This window comes from Erithacus rubecula (assembly GCF_903797595.1).
Source record: "Erithacus rubecula genome assembly, chromosome: 5".
Classification (NCBI taxonomy): domain Eukaryota; kingdom Metazoa; phylum Chordata; class Aves; order Passeriformes; family Muscicapidae; genus Erithacus; species Erithacus rubecula.
In genome coordinates, this window is record NC_136687.1 from 63301458 (window position 1) to 63327284 (window position 25827).

The 25827-nt window shown below is 42.2% G+C and overlaps 1 protein-coding gene across 1 annotated transcript in view; it reads right to left on the minus strand.

Moving 5' to 3' along the window:
- The window catches only part of FAT4 (FAT atypical cadherin 4), a 115707-nt gene that overhangs the window by 14893 nt on the left and 74987 nt on the right, over nucleotides 1–25827 (minus strand). Inside the window, exons 7-11 of the mRNA XM_079305970.1 lie at nucleotides 19047–19227; nucleotides 15522–15772; nucleotides 8853–13202; nucleotides 3813–3917; nucleotides 1944–2251 (exon numbers count right to left, since the gene is read on the minus strand). Coding sequence (XP_079162096.1) covers nucleotides 1944–2251; nucleotides 3813–3917; nucleotides 8853–13202; nucleotides 15522–15772; nucleotides 19047–19227 — 5195 coding nt within the window. The remainder of the gene's footprint in view (nucleotides 1–1943; nucleotides 2252–3812; nucleotides 3918–8852; nucleotides 13203–15521; nucleotides 15773–19046; nucleotides 19228–25827) is intronic.

Here is a 25827-nt window from a genome sequence, read left to right on the forward strand (position 1 = left end):
GTAGCAGAAATATCCAAGACAAAGGTGATTCTCTTCACATGCTGTTTGTAAACAGCTGACATTACTGAATAGGTTTAAATATTAAAAACAAACAAACAAACAAATCACACGAAGGTATAGGTAGTTTTAAATGCTTGCTCTTAGTCTGAAGCATTCATAGCTGAAATTTCTATAAATAGCCCTTTTAATGTTCTCTTTTCTTCTATAGTTCTCTGGCACTGTGACAAGTAAAACATTTTCTTTCTCTTGGTTTTTTTTTTTTTTTTCAATGTACTTCATTTATTTGTTGCAACTTTTACTCTGTGCCCCTATACTTAGTGATTTACATCTTATTTATAGAAGTAACATTCTACTCTAGTTACTGAAATGGGAACCTGGTGCATGTCAAGATTAAAGTGCACCTCTGGGCTTTACCATTAGGAAGCTGTGATGTTAATTATTAAATTTGCAAGATGCAAATTGATATCTGATAACAAAGCACGTTAAACTAAAGTCATTGCTCAACATCACAATTATCCTTCATGTTATCTGGCTATATAAAGTCCTAAAAACACACACAAATTGGATTTGCAAATCCATCTGAAGACTGGATTTCACAGAACCATAGAAATGTCATAGAATGTCAGAACAGATCTGCACGAGTCCAACCACTAAACCAGCACTGTCAAGGCCACTACTAAACCATGTCCCCAGGTGCCACATCTACACATTTTTTAATGCCTCCAGGGATGGTGACCCAATGACTCCCTGGGCAGCCTGTTCCAGGCACTGACAACCCTTTTGGGGAAGAACTCTTCACTGATATTCAATCTAAACCTCCCCTGCTGCAACTTGAGGCCATTTTCTCTTTTTGCTTGTAACTTGGGAGGAGAGACCAACACCCAGAATAAATGGAGACATGAGGTCTTGCACTGTGAACTGAAATGGAGTTTCAGGCTCAAGACTCTGCAAGGACTAGAGTGGATGCACACTGGGTAGAACAGTTATTGCTTTAATTCCCTTCATCACTTCTAGCTTGAAATACACAAAACAAAATGGGGAACCCCACCATTACTCTGTGATTTAAATTCCAAACATTGGAAGAATATGGAATTTCATGTATGCTGGCCATTTCTGCCTGAGAAGAGAATTGTTGGGTAATAGGTCCTGATTATGGATGGCAAATAGATTTGGTTTAATTTCTAACTCAAACACTGTGGAGTCAAAAACCTTGGCTCGGATTCCAAGAGCATTTGGTTTATGTTCTGCTTTGGAAATATTATTAAAAAATGAGAGAAGAGAAATAGAAAACATTTACTGGAGAAAAAATGAAGGCAGGAGAAGGGTCAGAGTGCCAGGCATATGGCAATCAGTTGTCCTAGTTTTTGGCAGAGTTCCTCACCTCAGATGCATTCTGGGGGACAAAGCAGTAACTTCTCTCCCTCCCCTCAAAAATTCTCTTAATGTAGCACCTTTTAACTCTTTACATGTATGCTACAGAGGAAAACCAGGCTCCTAGTCTGATGAGATTGGTGAAATCTCTGGATTAGCTCAAGGAGGTCATGGATGCCTAGAATTTTAAGTTTGTCCACTTCTATTTTCCAAATGTTGAGAAAAATTATTATGAGGGCTTTTTGCAATTACTGTGGTTAATTAGCATTCCCTGATAATCATCCCTGTAATCTACACCAGCTAATTAGCCCCGTGCGTAGTCATCTATGTCATTAATTATTCCTGGCTCTCATTTTTCACACTGAGAGTATGGGGGCATTTTGCACATGTTTTTTTCATTACACTTTATCATCATCATACTGAACAAACCACCACGGGGCTTTGAGTCAGCTGGAATAATGGAGAAACCAAGGAGGTTTTTCCCAAAGTTGGAGTTTCTGCTAGCAAACCAAATGTCACTAATTTCACCTTCCTCTGAGCTCGCCTTAAAATCCTCATTTTGCATTTCTTACCATGCCAGCCCGGCGGGCAATGACGGTGTGGAAGTGCCCATCAGACACTTTCCTGGCTGTGGTGAGCTTGTAGGTGCCACTGCCCAGGTTGTAGGAGAACCTCAGCCTGCCCTCCACGATTTCCAGAGCCAGGAATTCCGCCCGCTCCCCGGTCTGGTTGTCGTAGTTGTACAGCAGCAGGGCGTGGCTCTTGATGGTGGCAAACTTGATGTAGATGTAATTGTTGTTGGGATCCATGCTGGGGAACTCCATGTAGGACAACTCTTCAAACCCATAACTGTTGAGCTCACAGTGATTGCCAAAAACACCTGAAAAATGAGGAGCCAAGTCTGGAATTAGGGAGGTTTTTCCTCACCGTGCATCCTCTCAGGAGCAAAGGAGGGATGTACTCCTGACAAGGCTGTGGAGCCCCCAATGTGCAATTAAATCACACAACCAACAGAAGAATGCTACCACCCACAGCTGGGTGCTGAGGTGCATTGTGTTTAAACTCAAAAATCGAGTTACAAAGCACTGGTGCATCTATTGAAAAGCATTTTGTCGAGCTCTGTGGCTTCCTTGGAAAACACCAACCAAGCCAGTTTGACAGCTCTGTCAAGACATGGTTGTTAGTTATCATCAGGCATCTATTATCCAGCTATGGAAATAAATGTGCAAGTTGAGTTTATTTTTCACTCTGTGGCTGTTATCTGAACTGGTTCTTACTGGGTGGTTCATTTTTTATACTTATGAAATAAGCATATATGTGATTAAAATATTATGTCTTCTCAAGTTTTTGCTGATATGAATATTTTGGTGCATTTTACATACTTCTTTTCAGACCTCTGTCACAAAATTTTCCTTGATTTTTCTTTTACTGGAGCAACAAAGGGGAAAAAACCCTGATTTAATTTATGAATATTAGTTACATTTGCAATGGGAAATTAATATACCCTGAGGAAATGTACAATAAAAGAAATAAAAGAGAATAGAGAAATTATCCCACATGTCAGTAGAAAAACTTATTCAACATGAGTTACAAATGCATATTGAAAACCATACTTTTGTGAGAGGGTTTTCAGCAACCTTAAAACACTGTAGATGATTTCTGTACATTTCTGGTTTTTTTTATTAATCTCTTACATTTAATTTCATACTTTTCCATATGAACAATGGCAATTCTGGATTAATCTGCATTCAGAATCAATCTTGCTGCAATTGTGTCATGATGCCTTAAAATATCCATGTTGTTCTATGTTTTTATTGGGTTCGTTCCACAAACCAAATCTGGGATAATTAAATTCTAAAAATTATGAAACTATTTTGGCACTACTATATGCTTCTCTGATGTAAAATACTGATGTTATTTACAGTGGTCTTATTCTTCAGCTCCATTAGAAGTGCCTGTTATTCATCAGGAGAGCTTTGTTATCATCATACCCCCTCCTCCAGACTGAACTTTGGATATTCTTGGTGGTGAAGGCACTTTAGCCCTGATCCAGCTGTGGTTGAGCTAAGTTTCTTCTTTAGGAAGTCAGTGGTCTTGATTTAAGTATTTCAAGCATCCATTCCTAGTTTTGGACAGTTATCTGTATCTATCTAATCAGATATATTCTTTCTAATTTTTAGGCACTGAGTTGTTTGGCTTGGTCTTATATTTTGTGTGACAGAGAAAGGACCTGCTGCTAGGAATGACAAATATGTATCTGTAGTGACCACATGACATTTTAATTTTCTTTTAAAGAAAAATAAGTTAATTGAACCTCTAAATAAATGCAGCTTTTACGGACCTTGAGTAATTTTCAAACAAGAAATAATTTATGCTGGTAAAGATAAATATAAATAGGAATAGAGAAAGGGGGAGATGGAGAAGAGGAGAAGGGTACTCACCAAAGGGACAGTGGCAGAAATACCCCTCCAGCCCACTCTGGCAGGACCCACCATTGAAACAGGGGTTGCACTCACAGTAGTTGACAGTGGACTCACATGTCTTCCCTGTGATGAGGGAAACAAAAGCAATTTCCAGGTCAGACTATTCAGGGAAACAGGAAAGTGTCTCATTGTGATTACAGGTACTGGTGGACTGTAGTTTCAATTGCATTGAATTTTATAATTTATTTTATTAACTGGCTCCTATAAAAGAGAGATCATGCAATTTAAGGCAATGCTGAAATAAAGAACTGTAAAAATGCATCTTTTTTTCTCCCTGTTGAGTGCAATATACTCATGAGTGCAAAGGAGATACAGACAGCCCTTGCTGGACCCTGCACAAGCAGGTCATGCTGAACAGAGGCTGCTATTGTACATTATATGATTTTTTTGTATTTTTCCTCATCAATTACAACCTCCTTCCTGACTTGGAGAGACCACAGTCCTCTGGAGCTAAAACAAGCTACCCTGGATACAGTCCTTTCCTAAGCAGACATTGTACATGTGGTAAATATTATTCCCCAGAGAACAAACTGAAATCACATAATTCATTTCAGCAAGGAAGGGAACCAAGAGAAAAAGTGAAGATTTTAGCAGACACCAAATACGGACACACGCATTCTTTGTATGAAACTAAAATTTTCTTTGTATGGAAACATTAACTACAAAAATATTGGACTTCATTTCTAAGTTTTTTCATTGCTTGGCTTTGATGAGTTTAGCAACACTTCTACTACATGCCACTCCTGGAACCTGTCTTCCTGTGGCCAGCAGTGCCAGCCTCCACTGCCTGTGCTCAACAAACACTTCATACTATTGATATGTTTGTCCTCCCTGTTTCACTGCAAAAATTCACCAAAACAGCCATGGTCTCCCAGACTTCTGAACTCCATCTCAGCCAGGCTAATGCACAAAGCAAGGGCTAAGATTGTCTTAATGCTTCTTTTTGCACTGACAATTAATTATTTTATTTCTTACACCATATGCATATGCTTAAGTTAAAAGCACAACATGAGCTTGCACAGAGGGTGTCCATTCTTGTGTGTCACACAGATTTTGTAATTTTACATCTCCCATGACAGGAATGCACAATAGGCAGTTCTTAGAGGCTGCTGGTGCTCCAAACTGTAGAAAACCAGGATTGTGCTTTATAAACTCTGCTGCTTTTTCCAGTGTTTTACAACTTGAGTCACCAAATGAAGAAAACCTCTTGTTTTCTGCCCCCTCTTCTTCTTTTCTGTTTAACCTAGAGTCTGCAAGCAGCTCTTCCATGTGAGCAGCAGCTCTCCATGTGTGACTGCAAGCAGGATGGAAATGGAGCGCTGGAGGATTCCTGCGGTTAATACGTCACTTGTAGATGCACCATAAATCCAGGAAACTTTTCCAGTGTCTGAATCTAATTATGCTTTGGGGGTATTTATTTATGTTTTATTCTCTAATGGGCATGACTGAAGGATGAGCTAACTTTTTATGTGAGATTTTGCTGTTTTCTTTGTTTTCAATTTATGGCCCGTGGTAGAGATCTTTGACTTATGGAAGGGAGCACATTGCAAGAGTGAGACAGACATGCTTAAAATAGCTCACTGATGTTGCTTAGTTTTCACAAAAATCAAGTGTAGCTAAAAAGGCTTACTCAGATTTTTGCAGCTCAATCTAACTAAATACTCTTATTTTTCTCAGTTAAAGCTGGCCCATTTGCTGAGTCAGCAAGAGAATATGGGTATTTATTTCAGCTGCACTTACTTTAACCAATGAATATCAGCATCCTCCTTATGCCTAACTATTGTTTGAAGAGTTCTTGAAACCAACAGAAATGTGTTTAGAATAACAGAATTATGGAATCATAGAACGGTTTAGGTTGGAAAGAACCTTAAAAACCATCTTGTTCCAGCCCCCTACCATGGGCAGGGACATCTTCCACAAGACCAAGCTGCTCAAAATCCCATCCAAATTGGCCTAGATGAAAATTGAAGCTAGCAGAGTTTATAGTCAGCTGAAATTCTGAAACATGCAAAGTATTCATTTCTTCATCAGAAAGATCTTTTTCTGAAGACCATGAAAATTAGGAGAATGCTGGATAATTGGTAACAGACAGCACGCAACATTTATCATTCATCACCTCCAGCTGATGCTATCACAGGCAGGGGCTTATGCAAAAATATAAGTTCCTCAGACTTTTTTTTTTTTTTAATTGAAAAATGTAACAGGAACAGATACCAGCTGAATGCTCTTGAGTTAAGATTTCAGCTGATTTGAGAGTTTTAGTTTTTGTGGTTCTCTGTGTCCATCTTTTAAAGTGGTTGTTCGCATATTCTAATCTTGCATTTGAAACAACTTCACAAACCTACATTCCTTCATCTTAATGAATCCTGGAAAACAGGAAATGAAGGGTTCAAAGGAAGGGCAGGCAACTACTGTAAATCACCAAGCATATTCCCTCCAGAAAGTGATTATTTTAAAAACAAAACCTGTTCATCATTAAGAGATATAATTATAACAGATTGTTCAAACCTTAATGACGTTGCTCTGAGGTAATCAGTCTTTATAATCTTATCCAGTCAAAAGAATGACATTACCTTTTGCAGTATGATGAAGTGAAATGCAGCTGACAAAACATAGTAAATCAAGGAAAAATAAGACTCTCAGTTTTCAGGTACACCATTATAAAAAGTCTACAGCTCATGTACTCTAATTTACAGTGAACAGAGAGTCTGTCCCAGAAAATACTAATTTCTACTTGCATGCACTACCATGTAAATGTTATCTTTTTTACCAAGCATGCAAATTCAATTATGAGACTGTATTTTCATTCCAACAGAAGCAGCACAGCTATGTATATGGGGAACTGAATTAGAAATCCACTATTTTGGATGCCACTTTTTTGTTGTTATTGAGGCACTCAAGGCTTATATTCGTGAACAAACAGTTTGAGGCTTTATTTTTACATCCACTGTGGCTATCTTTAATCACATGTGAATGCAAATTAAGAGCCCAAGCAGCTGTGTTCTCTTTCTGTTGGCAGTATAATAATGACATAATAGCCTCTATGTCAAGCATTCTCAAACAATCAGTACACTGACATTTGTTTGCAGAACTCATTGAATATTTAATTTGCAGAATTTCAAATATGCTTTTGCAGACATAAAATGTCTAAATATACTGTGTGTTAATCACGATCTTATCTAATAAGCTCTGTTGATATTAAACTCCAAAGATATTTGGTCTTTTAATTACACTGGTGCCATTTGTTTTCTGTCTTGATCAATTAAGCTCAGGACACTTTAATAACTCTTGATTCTGCAATGGCCAACTGATTAAACAACATCTGACTCCCAAATAGAAACGTCTGCCTCGGTGGCAGTCTATTTTAAGGTTATTTGTGTTGACAAGGAGTTTAAGAAAGCTCCTATCAGATGCCACATTTAATTCGTGGCATGAAAGAAATACAACACTTCAAACTCTAAGAGTCTCTCATCACATTCTCTTGGTAAAAATACTCATCTTTTTTTTTTCAACTTATCACATGCAGTGCTTGGTTTTCAGATGACATAATGGCTGAGCGTTAAGGCACAAGCTTTAATACCAGAAGGAATCAGCTGGATGCTTCATAAATGTTTCAAATTACAGTCTAGAGGCATAGACTGTAGTTTGCTGCTAGAGGTAACGAAGTGTTTTGCTTCACTGCAACAGCAAACTCACGCCCATGTACTCTGTGCTGCTAATGACACCAAGAGTTACAGGACATAGGTGCCCTAGAATTATTTTGCCATGATGCTCCTGGCAAAATAATTCGATGTGCTAACACAACATGAAATAAAATCCTAGATTGGCAACTTAATTAGAACTGCTTGTCAATTAAGAACAAATTGCTGCTGGCCTGAGGCTCAGGAGCATATTTGTGAGGTTCACGCAGAAGATCTCATCAACATTCTTGATATTTCACTGAGTATGTATCCACTGCTGCAGCTGTGATTTAAATTACAGAGCTAAACCTTTACTTTGAAATTAATTAATTTTCTCTTCCATTCTGTCCTACACAGATCTGCTTTAATTAAAAAACCCGAAGGAACAGTGGATCCCCTGATCCCTCCGTGGGTTACAGGCGAGTTATGGTGGTGGTAGCAAGTCCCACACCAGAATGGACACAGCTGTGCTGAGCTGGGGCTTCAGCAATACAGAAAAACCCCATAGAACAGGCACTGAAAGCCTTGCCTAATCTCCTCTGGTTAGATTTTTTTTTTTTTTCTGATTTCTATAAAAAGTGGTTATAAGCACTGGTTAAAATTGTTCAGACCTTCCTTAAATACCCTACTCGTGGCAGAAGCAAAGACCAGCCTGCTTTTCTAGGGTTACAATGCTGCTGTGTTTGAATGTGTAATAAATATCAGACAAAAAGCACTCAGAAGGGGTAGGAATGCTGCAGACACTTCTGCCCTTAATGAAAAAAATAAGTGACAAAGGGACAAAATACAGAACAGAGAGGTTGACCATTTTGCCTTAATTCTGATTTTTCCCATATCCTTCATCTGTTTTCTGTCCTGCAAGTAATTTGGGGCAGAGGCTGATTTTCTTGCTTGGCACACTTCTAGCAGACTTGAAATGCTCCCGCAATATTATGCATAACAATAACATGTACAGAAAAATCATACTTGAGCATTGGAAATGGTTTCCACACATTCAAACGGCTCGCGCAAAAAATCCTTCTGTTCTAATGGAAATCAGGTAAGTGAGATTTTCCTTGGGAGAGAGCTAAAATAAAATAATATCGCGGGCACCTGGTTGTTGTATTTGACTTATGTGGTTATGTAGCACTGAGAATGGTTTCTCCCTCATAGTTTAATACCTGGTCTTCTGAGCTTTCACACTGTTAATACCTCATTTTGCACGAGCTCTTCATCCACTGGGGATGCTCGTGCTCGGACAATCTTGGGCTAAGCAGGCACATCTCCACACTCTGGCCACGTTTGGTGGCCCGTAAGGTAGAGAGGAGCAAAGGCGTACCTGTGTAGCCGGTCTTACAGACGCAGTTGAAGCTCCCCGGGAAGTTCTGGCAGGCAGCCCCGTTCTTGCAGGGGTTGGACAGGCACTCGTTGACGTCCCTCTCGCAGGCCATGCCGGTGAAGCCCTCGGGGCAGCTGCAGGAGAAGCCGCCCAGCAGGTTGTGGCAGGTGCCGTGGTTGTGGCAGGGGGCGGGCAGGCACTCATCGATGTCGCTCTGGCACAGGCCGCCCTCGTAGCCCGGCGGGCAGCGGCACACGAAGGGCGGCAGCGGCTCGTTGCCCACCGCGATGACGGGCACGCTCTCGTGCGTGCGCAGCGCCGGGCCCACCGCCAGCCTCCTCAGGCAGCTGGCCCCGTTCTGGCACGGGCTCTGCAGGCACCAGTCGTGGTCCACGGCCTCCAGGCGCACCCCGCTCTGGCGGAGCAGCACCTCCCTGATGCTCTCGAAGAAGGTGGCCGCGCCGCTGGGGCTCACGTACTGGCCGCTGGCGCGCCTGATGGCCGCCAGCAGGAAGGTGTGGTTGCCGTCCTGGTGCAGCCCGTAGAGCTGCACGGCCGTGCCCAGCCCCGTCAGCTGGGAGCTGGCGACGCGCAGGAAGGGCAGGTAGTGGTTGCTCAGGAAGTCCCGCACGCCGGGCGCGCTCAGGCGCAGCAGCACGCTGCTGTCGATGGTGGCGTTGCTGAAGCCCGTGAAGAAAACGCGGACGCTGCTGGTGACGGCGCCGTGCAGCCCGTCGCTGCTGAGCACCGCCAGGTCGAAGGTGCCGTCCGTGGACCTCGCCTGCGAGTGCAGCTCGCAGCTGCCCGCGGGAATGCTGAACAGGCTGGTGACTCCTGAGGTCAGGGAGCACTGGAAGCTGTCCAGCACGTCCGGATCCTGAGGCTTTACGTTGCCCAAAATTCCACCTGGGAAGAGGTTGCCGTAATAATGAACGAAGATTTCCACCGTTCTGGGCTGAGACGGGTTGTCGTTTTGATCTATTACCTTGATCTGCACAGTTCCTGTGGAAGACATCTGAGGGACGCCAGAGTCCCTCGTAATCACTGAGAGGTAGAAATCGCTGATTTGCTCCCTGTCGATCTCCCTGGTCGTCGTCAGGACTCCAGCCGTGCTGAGGCTGAAGTAGCTGGTGGCAGGGCCAGTGCTGAGCAAGTAGTACGTGAAAGGCCCTTGGTTGGGAGGGAGATCGGGATCCGCCGACTGCAGCGTCATCACCAGAGTTCCTGCACGGCTGTTCTCCAGGACCTCTCCCTGCCTGGTGGACAGGGTGGGGCCGTTGTCGTTGATGTCCTCCAAAGTCACCAGCAGAGAGGCACTTCCTGTGGCAGAGGGTGTTCCCGAATCGATGGCCAGCACTGACAGGTTGTAGACGGGCAGCGTTTCTCTGTCCAGCTCTGTCGTCACCGTCACCTGCCCCGTCTGTGGGTTGATGGAAAAGGCGCTATTCTCGTTGCCAGACCCGATGAAATAGGAAAACCTGCTCCAGCTGGGGACAGAATCGGAGTCAAAGGCACTGACAAACGTGACGTGGGTGCCTGGAGGAACACCCTCGCTGATCCGTACGTTGTAGGTTCCCAAGGTAAAAACAGGAGGATCGTTGGCATCCAGGACTGTGATATTAACAGTCACTTCATCTATGTCTGCACCACGAATGCTCCCCAGATTTTTTGCAAGGACTTTCAAAGAGATTCGTTCTTCTTTTTCTCTGTCGAGAGGTCCTGAAACAAAGATCTGGCCACTTTTCTCATCTATCTGGAAGCCCTTCTTTCTGCTGTTGCCAAAGATGAGGTAGTGGACTTCTCCATCAATTCCCATGTCACGATCACTTGCAAAAACTTCACCTACGACAGTACCTTTGGGGGCTGCCTCTGAAACCTCAAAATAATAAAGCTTGGACACAAAACGGGGCACATATTCATTTGTCCCTTGTAAGTGGATGTTGACAGTAGCAAAGCTGCACCTCTCTTCATCTGGAACATTAAAAGCCTTCACTGTTAAATGGTAACTCTGCTTCGTTTCATAGTCTAAAAACCCCTGGGTAGTGATGGTTCCCGTGTTGGGGTCAATGACAAAGAGGTCGCTGTCTGAGGACTGGATGGCATATGCAATCACAGCGTTAGACCCAGAGTCAGCATCAGTGGCATTCAAACAAATAACAGTGGTCCCACTGGGGGCATTTTCTAACACGGTGGGAAAGTACTCCTCAGGGCTGAATGCTGGGGAGTTGTCATTGACATCAATGACATTAACAGTGACACTGCAGTAGCCTGTGTGGGACACCCATCCTCCATCCGTGGCAGTAACAACCAGCTCGTGCTTTTGCTGTAACTCAAAATCAAGCGGCTTGGCCAGCGTCAGTGTACCAGTGGTTGTATTAATAGCAAAGATTCCAGCTTCATTTCCAGAGGAAATGTTGTATCTGATCAAGCCGTTCATAGCAGCATCTCTGTCTCGCGCTGAAACCGTCCTGACCACTGTTCCAACAGAGTGGCTCTCTGGAACAGTAACACTCATGCGGCTCTGGGAAAACTCTGGCGTATGGTAATTTTCTTCTGTCACTACTATTTCAACAGCTACCTCAGATGAGAGTGGGGGATTACCCTTGTCCTTGGCTTTCACTTTAAACAGGAAGTTTTTGTTCAAATCAGCCATTAGTGAAGATGACACAGAAATCCAGCCTGTACTCCTGTCCAGCCTGAATTTATTAGTTTTGCTCTCATCAGACATGAAGTACTCCACTTCAGAATTCAAGCCAAAATCCTTGTCATCCACCGCAGTAACTTTAATTAGATTTGTGCCAACCCTGACGTTCTTAGTAACAGGAGTGAAATACTTAGGGGCGAGGAAGAGCGGCGCGTTGTCATTGCTGTCTACGACGTTTATGGTGACGGTGGTCTCACTCACTAACGGGGGACTGCCCCGGTCTGATGATGTCACGATGAAGCTGTGCCTGTTGATGTTGACATTGCTGGAGCCACTGGAGTTTTGGTACCTTAAGTACTGCTTGTTGAAAATCTCTCCCGTGGTTGCGTTAATGCGGAAGAACTCGGACTGGGATTTTATGAAGTAGAAGACTTGACCGTTGAACCCTTCATCTGGATCGGTGGCTGAAACCTGGGTGACCTTCAGCCCAATCCCAGGAAGCTCGGGACACTCCAGGTAATAGGATGGCTTTGTAAACCGTGGGGCGTTGTCATTGACATCTGTGACAAATATGGTGACGTCTGTGCTCACGGTCCACCCCGAGTCATGCGCAGACACCCTGATTCTGTAGCGGTCGGTGTCCTCCCTGTTCAGGGGCCTGCTGATGGTGATGTCCCCTGTGCTGGGGTTTATGGCAAACGGGAGACTCGTGTCCCTTATGGAGTACCTGCTGACAGCGTTCACCCCAATGTCCTCATCTGATGTGGTGACTCGTGTTACTGTAAAACCCAGAGGTGCGTTTTCTGGCACAGAAGCACTGAATATCTGTGAAAACCTCGGAGCGTTGTCATTTTCATCTAAAATATTAATGATAACTTTGACAGTTGTGCTCTGGAGCGGAGTGCCTCTGTCCGAAGCTTTTATGGTTAGTGTGTACTGAGACAGCTTCTCCCTGTCCAAGGGCCGGACACTTCTGATCTCACCAGTGGCTCGATTGATACTGAAACTGTTTTCGGTATTGCCCTCAATTATTTCATAATGTAGCTGTCCATTTAGACCACTGTCTCTGTCGACAGCAGCCACCGTCAGTATTTTCCGTGGGGACAGGTTCTCTGCTATCTCTGCAATGAAGGGATCTTGCTCAAACTCAGGCGCGTTATCATTGACGTCAAGCACGGATACTTCCAATTTCTTGTATGAGGAGAAGGGGGGGAAGCCTGTGTCTCTGGCCTCAACCCACACCACGTATTTCTGTACGGCTTCAAAATCCAAAGCCCGCCCCACAGAAAGCTGTCCTGTCACCTGGTCCACCAGGAAGGTGCTGCCCAGGTTACCGCTGGCGATGTAATAGGACAAGGAGCCTCCTCTGGCTGAAGATCCAGAGACGGTGGTGACAAGTGTCCCAACTGCTTGGTTTTCAGGGAATGTGAAGGTCTCCTGCTCCGCCTGAACACGAGGAAATTCGGCTTTGTCCACAAACCTCACGGTGACAGTGGTAGAGTCCGTTTTGGGGTACCGCCCGCCGTCCCTCACGTGAACAGAAATGGTGACTTCAGACTCTCCCGCCAGTGGTTTTGCAGCCATGATTGCCCCCCTTGCTGGATCAATGTGGAATTTCTCAGAGTTCTTCCCCACGAGGGAATAATGGAGCTCGGCGTTGGAGCCGGCATCTGCGTCGGTGACAGTGACAGCAAACACGAACGAGCCTGAAAGGGAGAACAAAGCTCGGTCAGTCCTTCCATGGATGCACTGACTGAGAAACAGGATGCCAGCCTTTCCTGGAGCACCATACTCTTCTCACACTGCCCTGAACACCAACTGCTTTTTTCACAAAAAACTGACTTCAACAAGGGGCAGGTGAGTCTGTGAGTCCACAAGACACGCACGCAGCCAAAAAATGCTGAGTTGAAAACCAGGACACTGCATGAGAGAGATGGACATACAGATCTCAGTAACTGGGAAACAGACATGCAGCCTTTTGCAGGCCTGTCATACTGCTTCTAGAACATTCACACACTAAAAACTATAAAATCAGTAAGATTGAATGCTATTTTGATTTTCAATATTACCCTTAGTCTATTTCTCCACAAAAAAAAACCCCAACATCTTGGAATTCAAGGACTATTAAGGTTCCACAAGACAACAGACAGCATCCATGAACATTTACCCTACAACACTGTCCTGTGCAATCTCTCCTCTTCTTACTCCCTAGGTGCTGCTCCTTTCTCCCCACTAGCCCCTTGCTTCTAATTTTCTAAGAGTATTCCAAGGACAGTAACTAAGAGGACTGCATTTTTAAAAGCACTCTGGTAAAACAGAGTGCACACTAGGACAATAACATGATTGCACTCAGACTTTTCAGGTCTTTTGAATTTATGTTTCACAATAAGCTTGGCTGTATGGGCACCACTTGCATTATCCTCTTTTTTTGCCCACCTGCAAGAAGAACCCAGGGTGTTCCTCACCACACTTTACAGATCTAATCCATGGCATGTCCTTCAAATTTGACACTGTCCAACCAATTTGTACAACACTGTTGATGTTTTACTGTTACTAAACTTTAGACAATACCCACTTCTGTATAAAAATCATGCTGTTCTCAACCTCTTAAGGGAAAATCATTTACAGGCAGGAATGACTTTGACAGCATCCCTTAAAACTGTACTTCATGTCACTATTTGTCATGTGCAGTGATTTGTACTCCAGGGGCAGGAGTATTTAGACAAGAACAGTATTCAAACTCCATGAGAAATGAAACAGGAAGAAACGAAGATTTTTGTGCTTCAGTCATTGAAATGATAATATTAATACTATTACTAGTTCCCCTTTTTGAACTCAATTAAAAAAATACAGAAAACCCCAAAGTTGTAAATAAGAAAAGTAGATATATCCCTAGGTTTTTGCTAAGTTAAAAACAGAGTAAACATACCTTAGGTTCCTAGTTATAAGAGATTTCATACAAAAAGATAAATAAAAGATATTGCCAGAAAACATCAGGTCAACCTATGTGTACTCCTTGAGAAAAGAATTTAAAGAAACACCCCAAAAACAACCATACAAAGGCACTAGTCAAATTACATGAAGTTTTACCAATGTAATAATAAAACAATTTCATAATGTTGTTCTGGAAATGGAGAAGAATTGTAAACAAATTCATTCTTCCATAAAAAGGAGAAGTATTTGCCATTGTTTAAGAGACAAAATCCAAGACATGGAAATACATTTTTTTTTTTCTGTTAAAAAAAAATTTGTTTTTTAAACCATTTGTCATGGAATCCTCTCTGTAGGCATCACATATCCATGTATGTGAAAACATGGAACATGAACTGAACTAGAAATTAACTCCTGTGTTGAGTGAAGTAACTTTAATTTGGGTGTGGGCTCCACAAAATGAAGATTGCTGCTTGATTACTTTTATTTTATTTTACTTCATCTCTTGGCTCAAGGAAAGGCAACCTAATTAACATCTGACATAGGCACGGCATTTTTGGAAGAGGTTATCAAAATCCTGTTTAGGAATTGCTCAGAGGAGACTTTCAGAAATAAAAACAAGCCATTGTCTTCCTAACCCTTGCAAAAGAGTAACTTTTTCTGAGTGGGTGATCATTTACAGTACATTATGTAACTATAGGAACATAATTGAATTTGGAAGGGAGGAACACAAGAGAAAACACCAGCTAAATTGTGCATGGCAAATTAAGGTTTGTTATTCCTCATTCCCATGCAGCACGAAGATAATACCAGGAAAACAGCTGCAGAGGAACATCTCAGAACCGTTTCTGGTGGCACAGCTTTGCGTTTCATTGAGATGAAAATGATTCCTTGAGCCCAGAGAAGCTGTGAATGCCCATCCCTGGAAGAGCTCAGGGCCAGGCTGAGACGGGACCTTGAGCAATCTGATTTAGGGGAAGATATCCCTGCCCACAGCAGGCAGACTGCTGCTGGATGACCTTCAAGGTCCCTTCCCACCCAAAGCATTCCACGAGTGCCCGTTTATGGAAGAGCTTCCACAGCCAGCAGGTTACCTGCCGCGGCGGGCGACGGCACGTGGGTGACGTAGGGGTGGTGCTGGAATTTGGGCGGGTTGTCGTTGATGTCAGCCACGGCCACCAGCACGCTGGTGGAGCTGGAGAGGGCCCTGGGGGAGCCCCTGTCGCTGGCCACCACCACCAGGGTGTAGTTCTGCCTGGCCTCGCGGTCCAGCAGCGCGCTGGTGATGATCTGCCCCGTGGAAGGGTTGATGGTGAACTGCGAGTGGCCGCCCGTCAGCCTGTAGCTGTTTGGGAGGAAGACCAGGGGAGAAAGATCAGAGCAGTAAACAAAAGGCAGGTAATAACCATTGTCTACACTCTTCTGACCACCACCCTGCTGATGGGCATCAATACAGATTTTCTTCTGACTCTCTCCACCTGTCTTCATGGTTTCACTTTTCCAAAGTTCAAGGCCTGTCATAAATTACATTTCTGGATTTCTAATACATGAGCTGGCTGAGCCTTTGGCTATTTGAAGATACCACTGAACATTCTCTCAAAACTGCATCCTCTAGTGCTGATTGCCCTGGGCTAATGCATTAACTGTTACTCCAAAAGGCTGATGTACCTCTTCACTGAACTTGTAGAATGTAATTAGAAAAAGTACTGTTTTTCAAAATAAAACTGTGACAGTTTTGCAAAATAAAATGAACATTTAACATCTGTATTGTTGCCTTATACTGAGTTTTGCTATTCTAGATTTCAGTGTTAATTTATATTAACTGATAGCAAATTAGCAACCACAGAGGTCTGTTAACAGAGGCTAATTGGGACCAGAGTTTGACCCTCGGTGGGTGCATGTGTGTGTGCACACATCCCTGTGTGATGTGTTGAGAACTGACTGTGTGCTCACTGCAGGCACGTTGTAGGGGTCTGGCTTCCTACCACATGAGTTTATCCCTTCTCTTGGAATGCTTATCCAGCTTGTGTTCATACAGAATGAATCTCAAAGATGTATTTTTAAAGGTACTTGGGTAATATTACCCTTTTTTAATAATTCAGATAATGGATTTTTGAGAAAACGATGGAAACAAAACCTGCCTCAAATGAACAATTCTCATATCCAATATCATAACCCAGCACAGCTGTGGTTGGCATTGCTCCTCTGCTAGAGCTCAGCTTTTCTGAGGTATCATTCTATGAAGGATTCAGAATAAAGTGGCTTTAATGAAAGAGACTAATACTCCTATCTTCACCTCTTTAAGACCAGAACAGATTCTGACAGCAGTAATAACAGCCCAGAAGCTGCACTGAGAGGGTTGAGAGCCAGCCTGTGTAATAAGCTGTGGCAACTTCTCCTGCTCAGTCATTAATCTCTGCACAACGCCACGAGCACACTTTAATTGCTTAATTATGATATAATGTGATGGCCATATGCAGTTGTTCTCCAGCCATTGCAATGTGCACCTAGAATAGAAAGAATGTGCACAAAGCCTAAAGCACCACTTAAATCTCCCTAAACAGCAGCACCAGGCACATTTCATCTGTGATTTGCAGTGATTTAACCCTGAGTGGGGTATTGCAGACACAGAAACTTTCTCTTCTGTGTTTCCACGTACATAAAGTGGCTCAAATGTTAGCCCTGGAAAGATACCATGATTTTTTTTTTTAAGGAAATAATAAAGACACATTACATTTGTCATAAGATATTCTGAGTTATATCTGCATGTAAACCAACTGGACAGTGTACAAATGTCTCAACATAACTGCAAAAAAGCCAACCTCAATTCAAAGAAAACTAAACAAAAACAAAGCCAAAACCCCCTTGAAACTCTAATGGTGGCAAGTGGTGTAAAAGGAATTTGATCCAAACACTTAAAATTTGGCCTTTTGACTCTTATTCCTGCTGTCTTTAACAGGCCTGCTCAAGTGTGCATTGCCATTTACAACCCCATCACCCTCCTTTAATGACTTCACAGGTTATCACCAGAAACAGGAGAACAAGAGTTGGCACGTATGGACAGGTGACAGTTTTGCAGAAGATTAAATACTTCTTTCAAAACACAGCACATTTTTTTACTTCATGTGAAAATGTTAGCCAAGGATTTTAAATATCCCTTTTGGAAACCCAAGGTTTAATTTTGAACAGACTCTACCAAGACTGAAAAGTTGTTTCTGAGAGCTCAGCACCTCTGACAAGATGACTGTACATGTTCTGGTCCTTCTGGCTTTCACCAGTTTTGCAATACCAGTCATATTTTAAAGTCTACTTTAAATGCTGAATCTGGATGAGTTCTGTCCAAGAAAAACAAAGTCTGCTCCTGAACCTAAAGAGTGTAAAACAAAACCTGAAAACAATGTTTTAATCACTACTTATGAAGGGGAAAAATATTTTTTATCAACTAATTCTATGATGAGGTACTGAGTGAATGACAAAGACTAATGGCAGAGATACTAAAGCAATTTAACCACACTAAAGAAATCCAAGAGCACTCTGATAATTTCTGATTATTGGACACAATCATTACAGTCATTCATGCTTTGCATGGAATTCTTTTTTTTTTTTTTATAAAGGAGCTTGCCAGAAATAGTTTCTTAGACTATGAGTGAACAGAATTAAAAGTATCACTGTTTCACAATTTAATAAATGGTAATTTTGGATGATTTTCAAATATCTGAAGATGTCTAAACATCAAGCTTCTATTTCTGGCTAGTAGCTAGTTGGAAAGAAAATATTTCAGTATTTTATAGACATTGCTTTGCCATAACATAGTTGTGTTTTATTTTATTTCATTTAAAAAAAAAAGTGACACAGTGGAATTCTTATGCTCTCCGAAGAAGGAACTGAGTTGAACTAACAAAGGTAAATAAGGAAGCTACTTTTATATCCTGCTTTGTGAGTTTGGAAATAGAGATATTTGCAGCCACAATAGTTAAACTTGGTATTAAGATTAAGATCACAAATTTGCTCTATATTCCATTCACAACGTATCTCTCCTCAGTGGATAACCTCCAACTTGTCTCTGCCATTCAGTATCTTCATTACTCTTGTCTGTGGAACTGGGAACAGTGTTCAGCCCAGTGCCCAGTTAAGTTCCATCAACTGAGCTCTACAAACCCTTTGGCACGTAGTGCAAAAATGCCAAATTCCAACTTTTTACTGGTTTTCTGAATGGCATAAGCTTAATGCCTTACCTTGAGTAATTTCCATGCTAAACTGAAGACATTAATTGACCAAAGCTTTACTCACAAAGCACATTTGCTTTCAGTGAAAATTGCTCACAACATGAAAAGCTGTGAATGCAGCAGCAAGGCAGGTAGTAGGTGCAGTTGAAAATTAAATTGGTTTGTTTTTTTTTAAAATAAAGTAACTCCACAACTCTGTTTGTCCTCAATATAACTCTAAAAGCCTATAAGCAACAAAAAGACAGATTTGCCCAAGTAATTTAGTTACACACATAAAGCTGTTCTATTTTGTCTCACAGCTTTAAGGCACACTGGTGATGCACACTGGGGGAAAGGGAAATCTTCAGGCAAGATGTGAGGCAGCATTACATGGAGCAACAGTAATCGACCTACCTAATAACAGCATTTGTGGAAGCATCAGCATCCGAGGAGTTCACGAGCAAAATATCCGTCCCCGTGGGAGCATCCTCCGGAACAGTGGCCAAATACATGTCAAAGGCAAACGTGGGGACATTGTCATTGACATCATCCACTGTGACAGCAATGGTTCCAGTGCCAGTGAGGGCAGGAGATCCTGAGGGAAAGGGGGATACAAAGTGCTAGAGGTTACAAACACCAGCATGCTGATCAGAGGTCTGCCAGCCCCGATTTAGAGCCCGGTGCTTGAGTGTGTCACAGCTCACAGAGCAAGAAAGCCAGCTCGACACAGAGGACAGGGTCAGGTTTGTTTCAAAGTCATCTTGACATAAAGTACAAGTTGTGAAAGACCAAAAAAAAAAAAAATTATTATTTTTCTTGCTCCATCTAATTCCAGAAATATTTTGTAATACAAGCTCAGTGGAAAAAGATGGTCTTGGAACAGCTCAGAAAGCCTTCCTGTAACAATTAGGACCAATTTGAAGATGTGGTTGCCTTTCCTATTCCTCTGCAAGAAGACCTTCAAAGGTGGCATGCTGACAGATGTGAAGACTCCAGCCCTCAATTTATCCATCCGCAGAACAAATAGAGTGGAAACAGTGGCAAAACCAGTTTTCCATGCGGCTTTTCCACTGCCGGTCACACCCCTGACCTGGGGAGACCTTCTAGGAGGGGTGAGAAGGTTACAGAGTCTCCAGCCCTGTCCAGACTCACTCTCTCTGCAGAAGCAACATCTATAGCAGCAAATAATGCTTGCTCCAATGGGATACTGGCTGATGGGAAATCAGACTGAACTTATTTAACCCAGGGCTTTCATCCCCCTTGTTATTCTAAACTTAACTCTGGTGAGCAGAAACAAGCATGAAACAGCATGTTTATTCATGTGCAATCTCTCAGTATTTGTCCTCTTAAGCTTTTCCTTTGACAAATCCAAAAAAAAGACAATGAAGACTTTTACAAGTTCATGTTAGTTTTGTCAGTCCATTCATTACACTTCTTTCCAGCCAAGAATCAGCAAGACATCTTCTGCTAACCAAATTCTTCCCCTGGTAAAAAAGGGATCATTCCTTTCTTTGAATACATAGGAAGGAGAAGAAAAAAAGTGATAGCAGAGCATAAAGCACTTAAGTTCTGGCCCCTTTTACTCAAAAGACAGATGATGACCATGCCTGTTTCACCCAAGATTGTATTGCTTTCCCCATCTCAGGCACAACAATTCAGCACTTGCTGGACTGGGAAAAAAAGTGAGGATAATGAAATGCTTTGGGTCAGAGACTGGTGGAGTCCTTGCATATTGCAGGGAGCTGTCACTTGATGGAACACAGGCTGCCCCGTGTGTCTGCCCCAGCCCTTCCAGCCCTGCAGATGATTGGGTCACTGCTATCATCCAAGGTCCTGGCTGGAGCCTCAGGGTGGGGAGGAGGCAGGCTCTGCTCTTGGGTCTCATCTGCTCCCAGCAAAGGGCTCTAAACACAAAGCTCTCACATAAAAGGAGAAATAACAACCTATCTCCTGCATGTTAACCCTTGAAGGCTGAGGAAGCAATGTGGGGAGAAGCTGGGAGCAGCCTCAGCACGAGAAGGAGGATTTTTCACCATGAAATGCTTTGCAGTAACATGGTTTAATGCCCAAATGGGCTGAATGACAGAGCTTCCCGTTGAGAGGTGTTATAAATCTCACAAGGCTGCATTTGGAGGCTGCTGATCAGAGGGGAAGGATCAGAACACTGAGGAAAGAACGTGCAAGCCAAGGATATAGGTTTCACATCACACAATGGAGGCCTTTCTCTGCTCCAGGCTGAGGTAATTCACCCTGCCAATTAATACGCTTTCAGCCAGGAAGGTTACATTAAGGCAATAAGTCTGACTCATTTTTTAGCCTTTTTTTTTAAACTCACAGTTTTGTCATTTAGCCAACCCCATATAGATAGAAAAGCCTGCAAAAGTGTTCTTGATTGCTGAAATATTGCCTGTGAAGTGTTTATTATTACTGCATTAAACGAGAGAGAGTCCTCAGCGGCGTTGGCTGCGTGTGTCATCGAGCTCTGGCCTTCCAAACGCATTTTATTGACATTCATCTCGCAGCTAATGAAATGGAAGGTTGAAAGTTGTAAAGTTTCGCAGCTGATTAAACAATTTATATATAATTCAGAAATTAATCTCGGCTAAGTCACAATCAAAGAGCATCAGTAATGCAATTTAGCCTGGAAAAGAAAGCTAGCTCACAGCTAAAACCTGAAACTTGCTGTTCCAATTGTATTTGCCATGACAAAGCCAAGGCCAGAAAATTCACACCGTGGGTTTAGTCACAGAAATGAACAGAGGTGGCACATCTTTAGATCCTTTGCCTCATGCCCCAATCCCTTATTCTCCAATCTCCCTTCCTCCCTGGAAGTGTCTATGAGGCACCATGCAGTGTGGTATGGGCTCATTTGTGTCAGCCCCAGGGAAGGGGCTGTGCCAGCCAAGGGCTGAGCACCACAGCAACAAAATTAGTTGGGGTGATGTTAGTAACCCAGATCTCATCAGCATTAGCTTGTGGCTGCAGAGTGCTCACAGACACATCCCAGAAGTCCCATATTAATTCAGCTGTTTGTAACATCCCAAGTCACTGCTCCTCGGTTCTAAACCCCAAAACTTTCTCATCTTACTTGGATGGAAAAACTCACGTATTTACATTGGTTTCCTGTCTGTGTAGTCATCCAGATATGGTTTTTTTTCCCCTCCAAGCAAAATATCACGTCCACAAATTCACTCCTTTATTCTATTACACCGAAAGACAAAGTTGCAATTTCACAGAGAGTCCTCAAAGCTTTTACTCGGTTGCAATTAAATGACTAGCTCACATTTCTGCAGTTACTGAGAAATATAAGAAGAGGAAATTACAAATGAAGTAATTTCATATGGAAAAGAAATAGCTCGGGGCCAAATTCTACCGTCCTCAGTGAACTTGCAGTGAAAGCTGTGCTTGCATAAGGACCACAGAATTTGGCCCTTGGTAATAAGCAGGTTTCATAAAATGTACATGTCATATTTGTGGTGAGAGAAGTAGTTCCACGGTCAGGCTGAGTTCCCAGATTTCCTAGTTTTGCTTCAATAGCAAATCTTCCCCAAGTCAGTTAATTCTTATTATGGTAGAGCATCACCCCAATTCCATTCAAACTACTCTTAATATTTTGCATAAATAAGTGCAGTAAATTTAGAGTAAGTTCTGCAATATTAGCCAAATACACAAGATGACCCCAAACCATTCTTAATAAACCAGACATGTTACAACCTATCTAAAATTGCTGTACACAGCCACACAAGCCTCTGAGTACTTTTAAAAACAGCCCTGAGGGCTAAACCCACAAAGAAATATACACTTTTCCCTTAGTGAACTTGCATTAAAAATTTCTATGATTTTTCATGATAGCCTGAACTATTTTTCAGCAGAAGCAGCATGCATTTCTTTGTCAGACACTCCTCATTTAGAGCATTTCTCTGGTGTTATACAACTAGTAGGTGTTTTTTCCAAATCCCAAAATACTACGTCTCACAAAGTCTTAGAATATCCATGCTGGAAAAAAAAGTTTTCTAGAAAGATGGAGGAATGAAGGAGCCAAATGATGACAGAACATATGTGAATTAAATAGGAGAATTGGCTGTTCCCATTCAGTGAGTATCAAATCTTTAAAATTTATAAGATGGTGCCATTCATATATTATTGTCATTATAAGTGTGAATTTCCCATCTCTGTGTGCTGAGGTCTGTTTCTGTGAACTGCACAGTTTATTTTCTAGGTGGCAGCTGTACATATACACTAAGCAGACAGTCCCACAAACATCCACACACGTCATTGTTGAAATAGAGATTAACCTGGGATAGTGTCAAAATAGTAACGCTCAGTTCAGGGGGGAAAATTGCTTCCCACGGATGTTCTTCCAAAAGTCTCAGCTTTTTTTTGCTTACATCTGAAAGTAAACATGTGTCTGGGGATGAAGAGAAGGAGCAGACCTTGGGAGCCTGCTCCTTGGAGGCTGAGTTACTGAGGGAGGTTATGAGAGGCCAGCTTGGGCTGCTCCCCTCTCTGCTTGGGACACTGGAGTCTCCTGTCCCAGCAAGATGGGACTGGCAAAGAACTAGGAGCAGGTTTTCTGCTCCATTCACCCACGCTTGCTTGAGGCTGACCACCACAAAAAATATTATGATATTTGCAATTTTTTTACCTTAAAATTTGCAACAAGCATTCTCAATTTTTCCCCTCCCTGCCCAGGAGAGGTGGGATGAAAAACATTGGCTCTGTGCAATAATTCAAGTAGAAAAAAAGGAAAAAAAATGCAGGAAGGTAATGGTGGGGAGAAATATAATTTAACCTGACAATCTCTTCTTTTCAAATGCTAGATAACCAGCAGACAGAGATTAATACACCTTTCTGGATGAACTCATCACAAGGCACACATTGCCCTGATGCTTCAAAGACACAAAGTCACCCACAAGGGATGCACCTAAAGACTGCTTTAACTTTTGCCTTGGTCTATCCACACACTGCTGGAAGAAGGGAGCACCATGTCCCTTTTTGGGGAATGAGGAAGGTGAACTGTTTGGGTTCCCTGCAATCCCACACATGGCAGTGTCTGCTCTGGTGGATATTCAGCTTTCCTCACCACATCTGGGTGACTGGGGAATGATCACAGCACCCAGTGCACTGGAGCAGCAAGAAAAAGCCATGAAAGGAAACTTGCAGAGCCATTTAGGTTCTTCAAGAAAGCTCAGGAAAAGATGATGCTATTGGAAATTATCTCGGCTGTGTGGTGCTGTTTGGCTCACAGCAAAAATTAGAAATAGGAGAATGTGTCCAGCACACCATCCACATATTGTTTGAAGTCTTAATGGTTTCTAGGTCCTGTCTGTACCAAGCTTAGCACAGCAGATAGTAAAACCATCATTTCTTTCAGAAACCAGGAACTCAGAAGTTTTTGCCAGCATTAAAATACCACAATCACGTGCTAGAAAACAAACTTAAGCAAAAACCCACAGATACATTTCACTAAAATGAAAAAAAAAAAAAAAGAAGGATTAAAATTAAATAAAATTAATCTAAATGACTAATCAAGACTCATCCTGCAGGCAGTTCACCATGTTTTGTGCTAAATTAAACACATCATTATCCTGAAAATTGGAAAGCGATTTAACAGAAATGGAATTTTTGCCTCAGTGAAATGTGTTGCTTTGCAACAAAGCGGATTTCACTTCTCCAGTCAAACACTTAGTGAATGAGTCCCAGGACTAGGAGTTGTATGTGTTATCACACAGAATTAACTTTTTCACTCAAGTAAACAAGGCCTTTCTCACAATAAAGTGGCCAATCTTCCTAAATGCATTTAAATGCAGACGGAGTGTGCTGAGCCTCACTCAACTGGCGAGTTCTAAAATAAACACAGAGCTAGATTAAGTGAAAATGCAACTAGCCTGCATTATACTTTGCATTTCTAGTGCACACAAAGCTTGATTTGGAACATGGATGACTTTAACTAATTTTCCAAGAACACAGAAGAAACTGTGTCTGTAAAATGAGAAAAAGTAGTCCTTTTTACAAGATTGCACCACAAGTATTTGTCCTGGCTGGATATGTTGACTGTGCTTTGTTTTCTTCTTACTCAATTTTTCACCACAGGCTGTCATGCTAAGCCTTAAAAAAACTGGTGAACCTAGATTATTTTGAGTCAAAAGCTGAAAGAAATGGCTAATAAAAGATATTAAAAGGTTAGAAGCAATTCTCAATCAGTTCAATGGACGACTGAAAGAGACCCTGCAGGAAACTCTGATTTTCAAAATTTCTGAGTGTGTCAAACTTGAGTTTATCTCACAGTTAGGTATGAAGTAGTAGTTGATCCCATAGCTGATTCAGCAGAACTTGAACTTCAAAGACCAAGGCAATGGATAGATCACTGGGACAGATCTGTACTTTTGCAAGGATTATCTAACAAGCAAAAAAAAACCCCAAGGAACTTTCTGTACTACATCAGATATCAGAAAAGTCAATATTATCCCCCATCTGGCAGTCTAAATAATCTGGGAGCAAATAGAATTGAATTCAAAAACATAAAAAGTGAGAACAAAATTAATCACTAGACCAGAGCTCAACCTTATCCAAGCAACATGTCCACACTTAGGCTGATGCAGTGCATGAACACAGACACTCACACCTGTTTGCAAATGAAAACTTTGTCCCAAAACAGTGATGCACAATGGGATCCCTCATCTGGTTTTAACCACATGGGTTTTAAATTTGCATACTAAAATTCCTGCCTGACTGCATCCTATGAATTCATTAAGCTTTGGAGCTTCAGGACACGGGCACCATCACATTACAACGGATTTAATATGCTGTTGAAAGAACAGGCACACAGAGAGGAAATTTTAAGGCCTCTGGTGTATATACACATTTCCCTATCCCTCCTCTCTTCCTCTGATCAGGAGCAGCTTCCTGCAGCTGTTAACCCAGAGAGGTAAAAAAAAAAAAAAAGCTGGAGCACTGTTACAGATCTACAGGAACACAGAGACAGAATGAGAACAAAACACATGCAATAAAGAAAAAGTATAATGTATGTTTAGCTTCATGATGTTCAACAATCTCTCACATACATACTGCAGGTTTCTTAGCCAGACATGCATTTACTTCCAGAGTAAGAAATTGCCTTCTACCAAATGTTTCAGAACAAGAACAATTAGGGGAAATGCTGAATGTTGATAAAAAATTGTGGCATATGACAGGT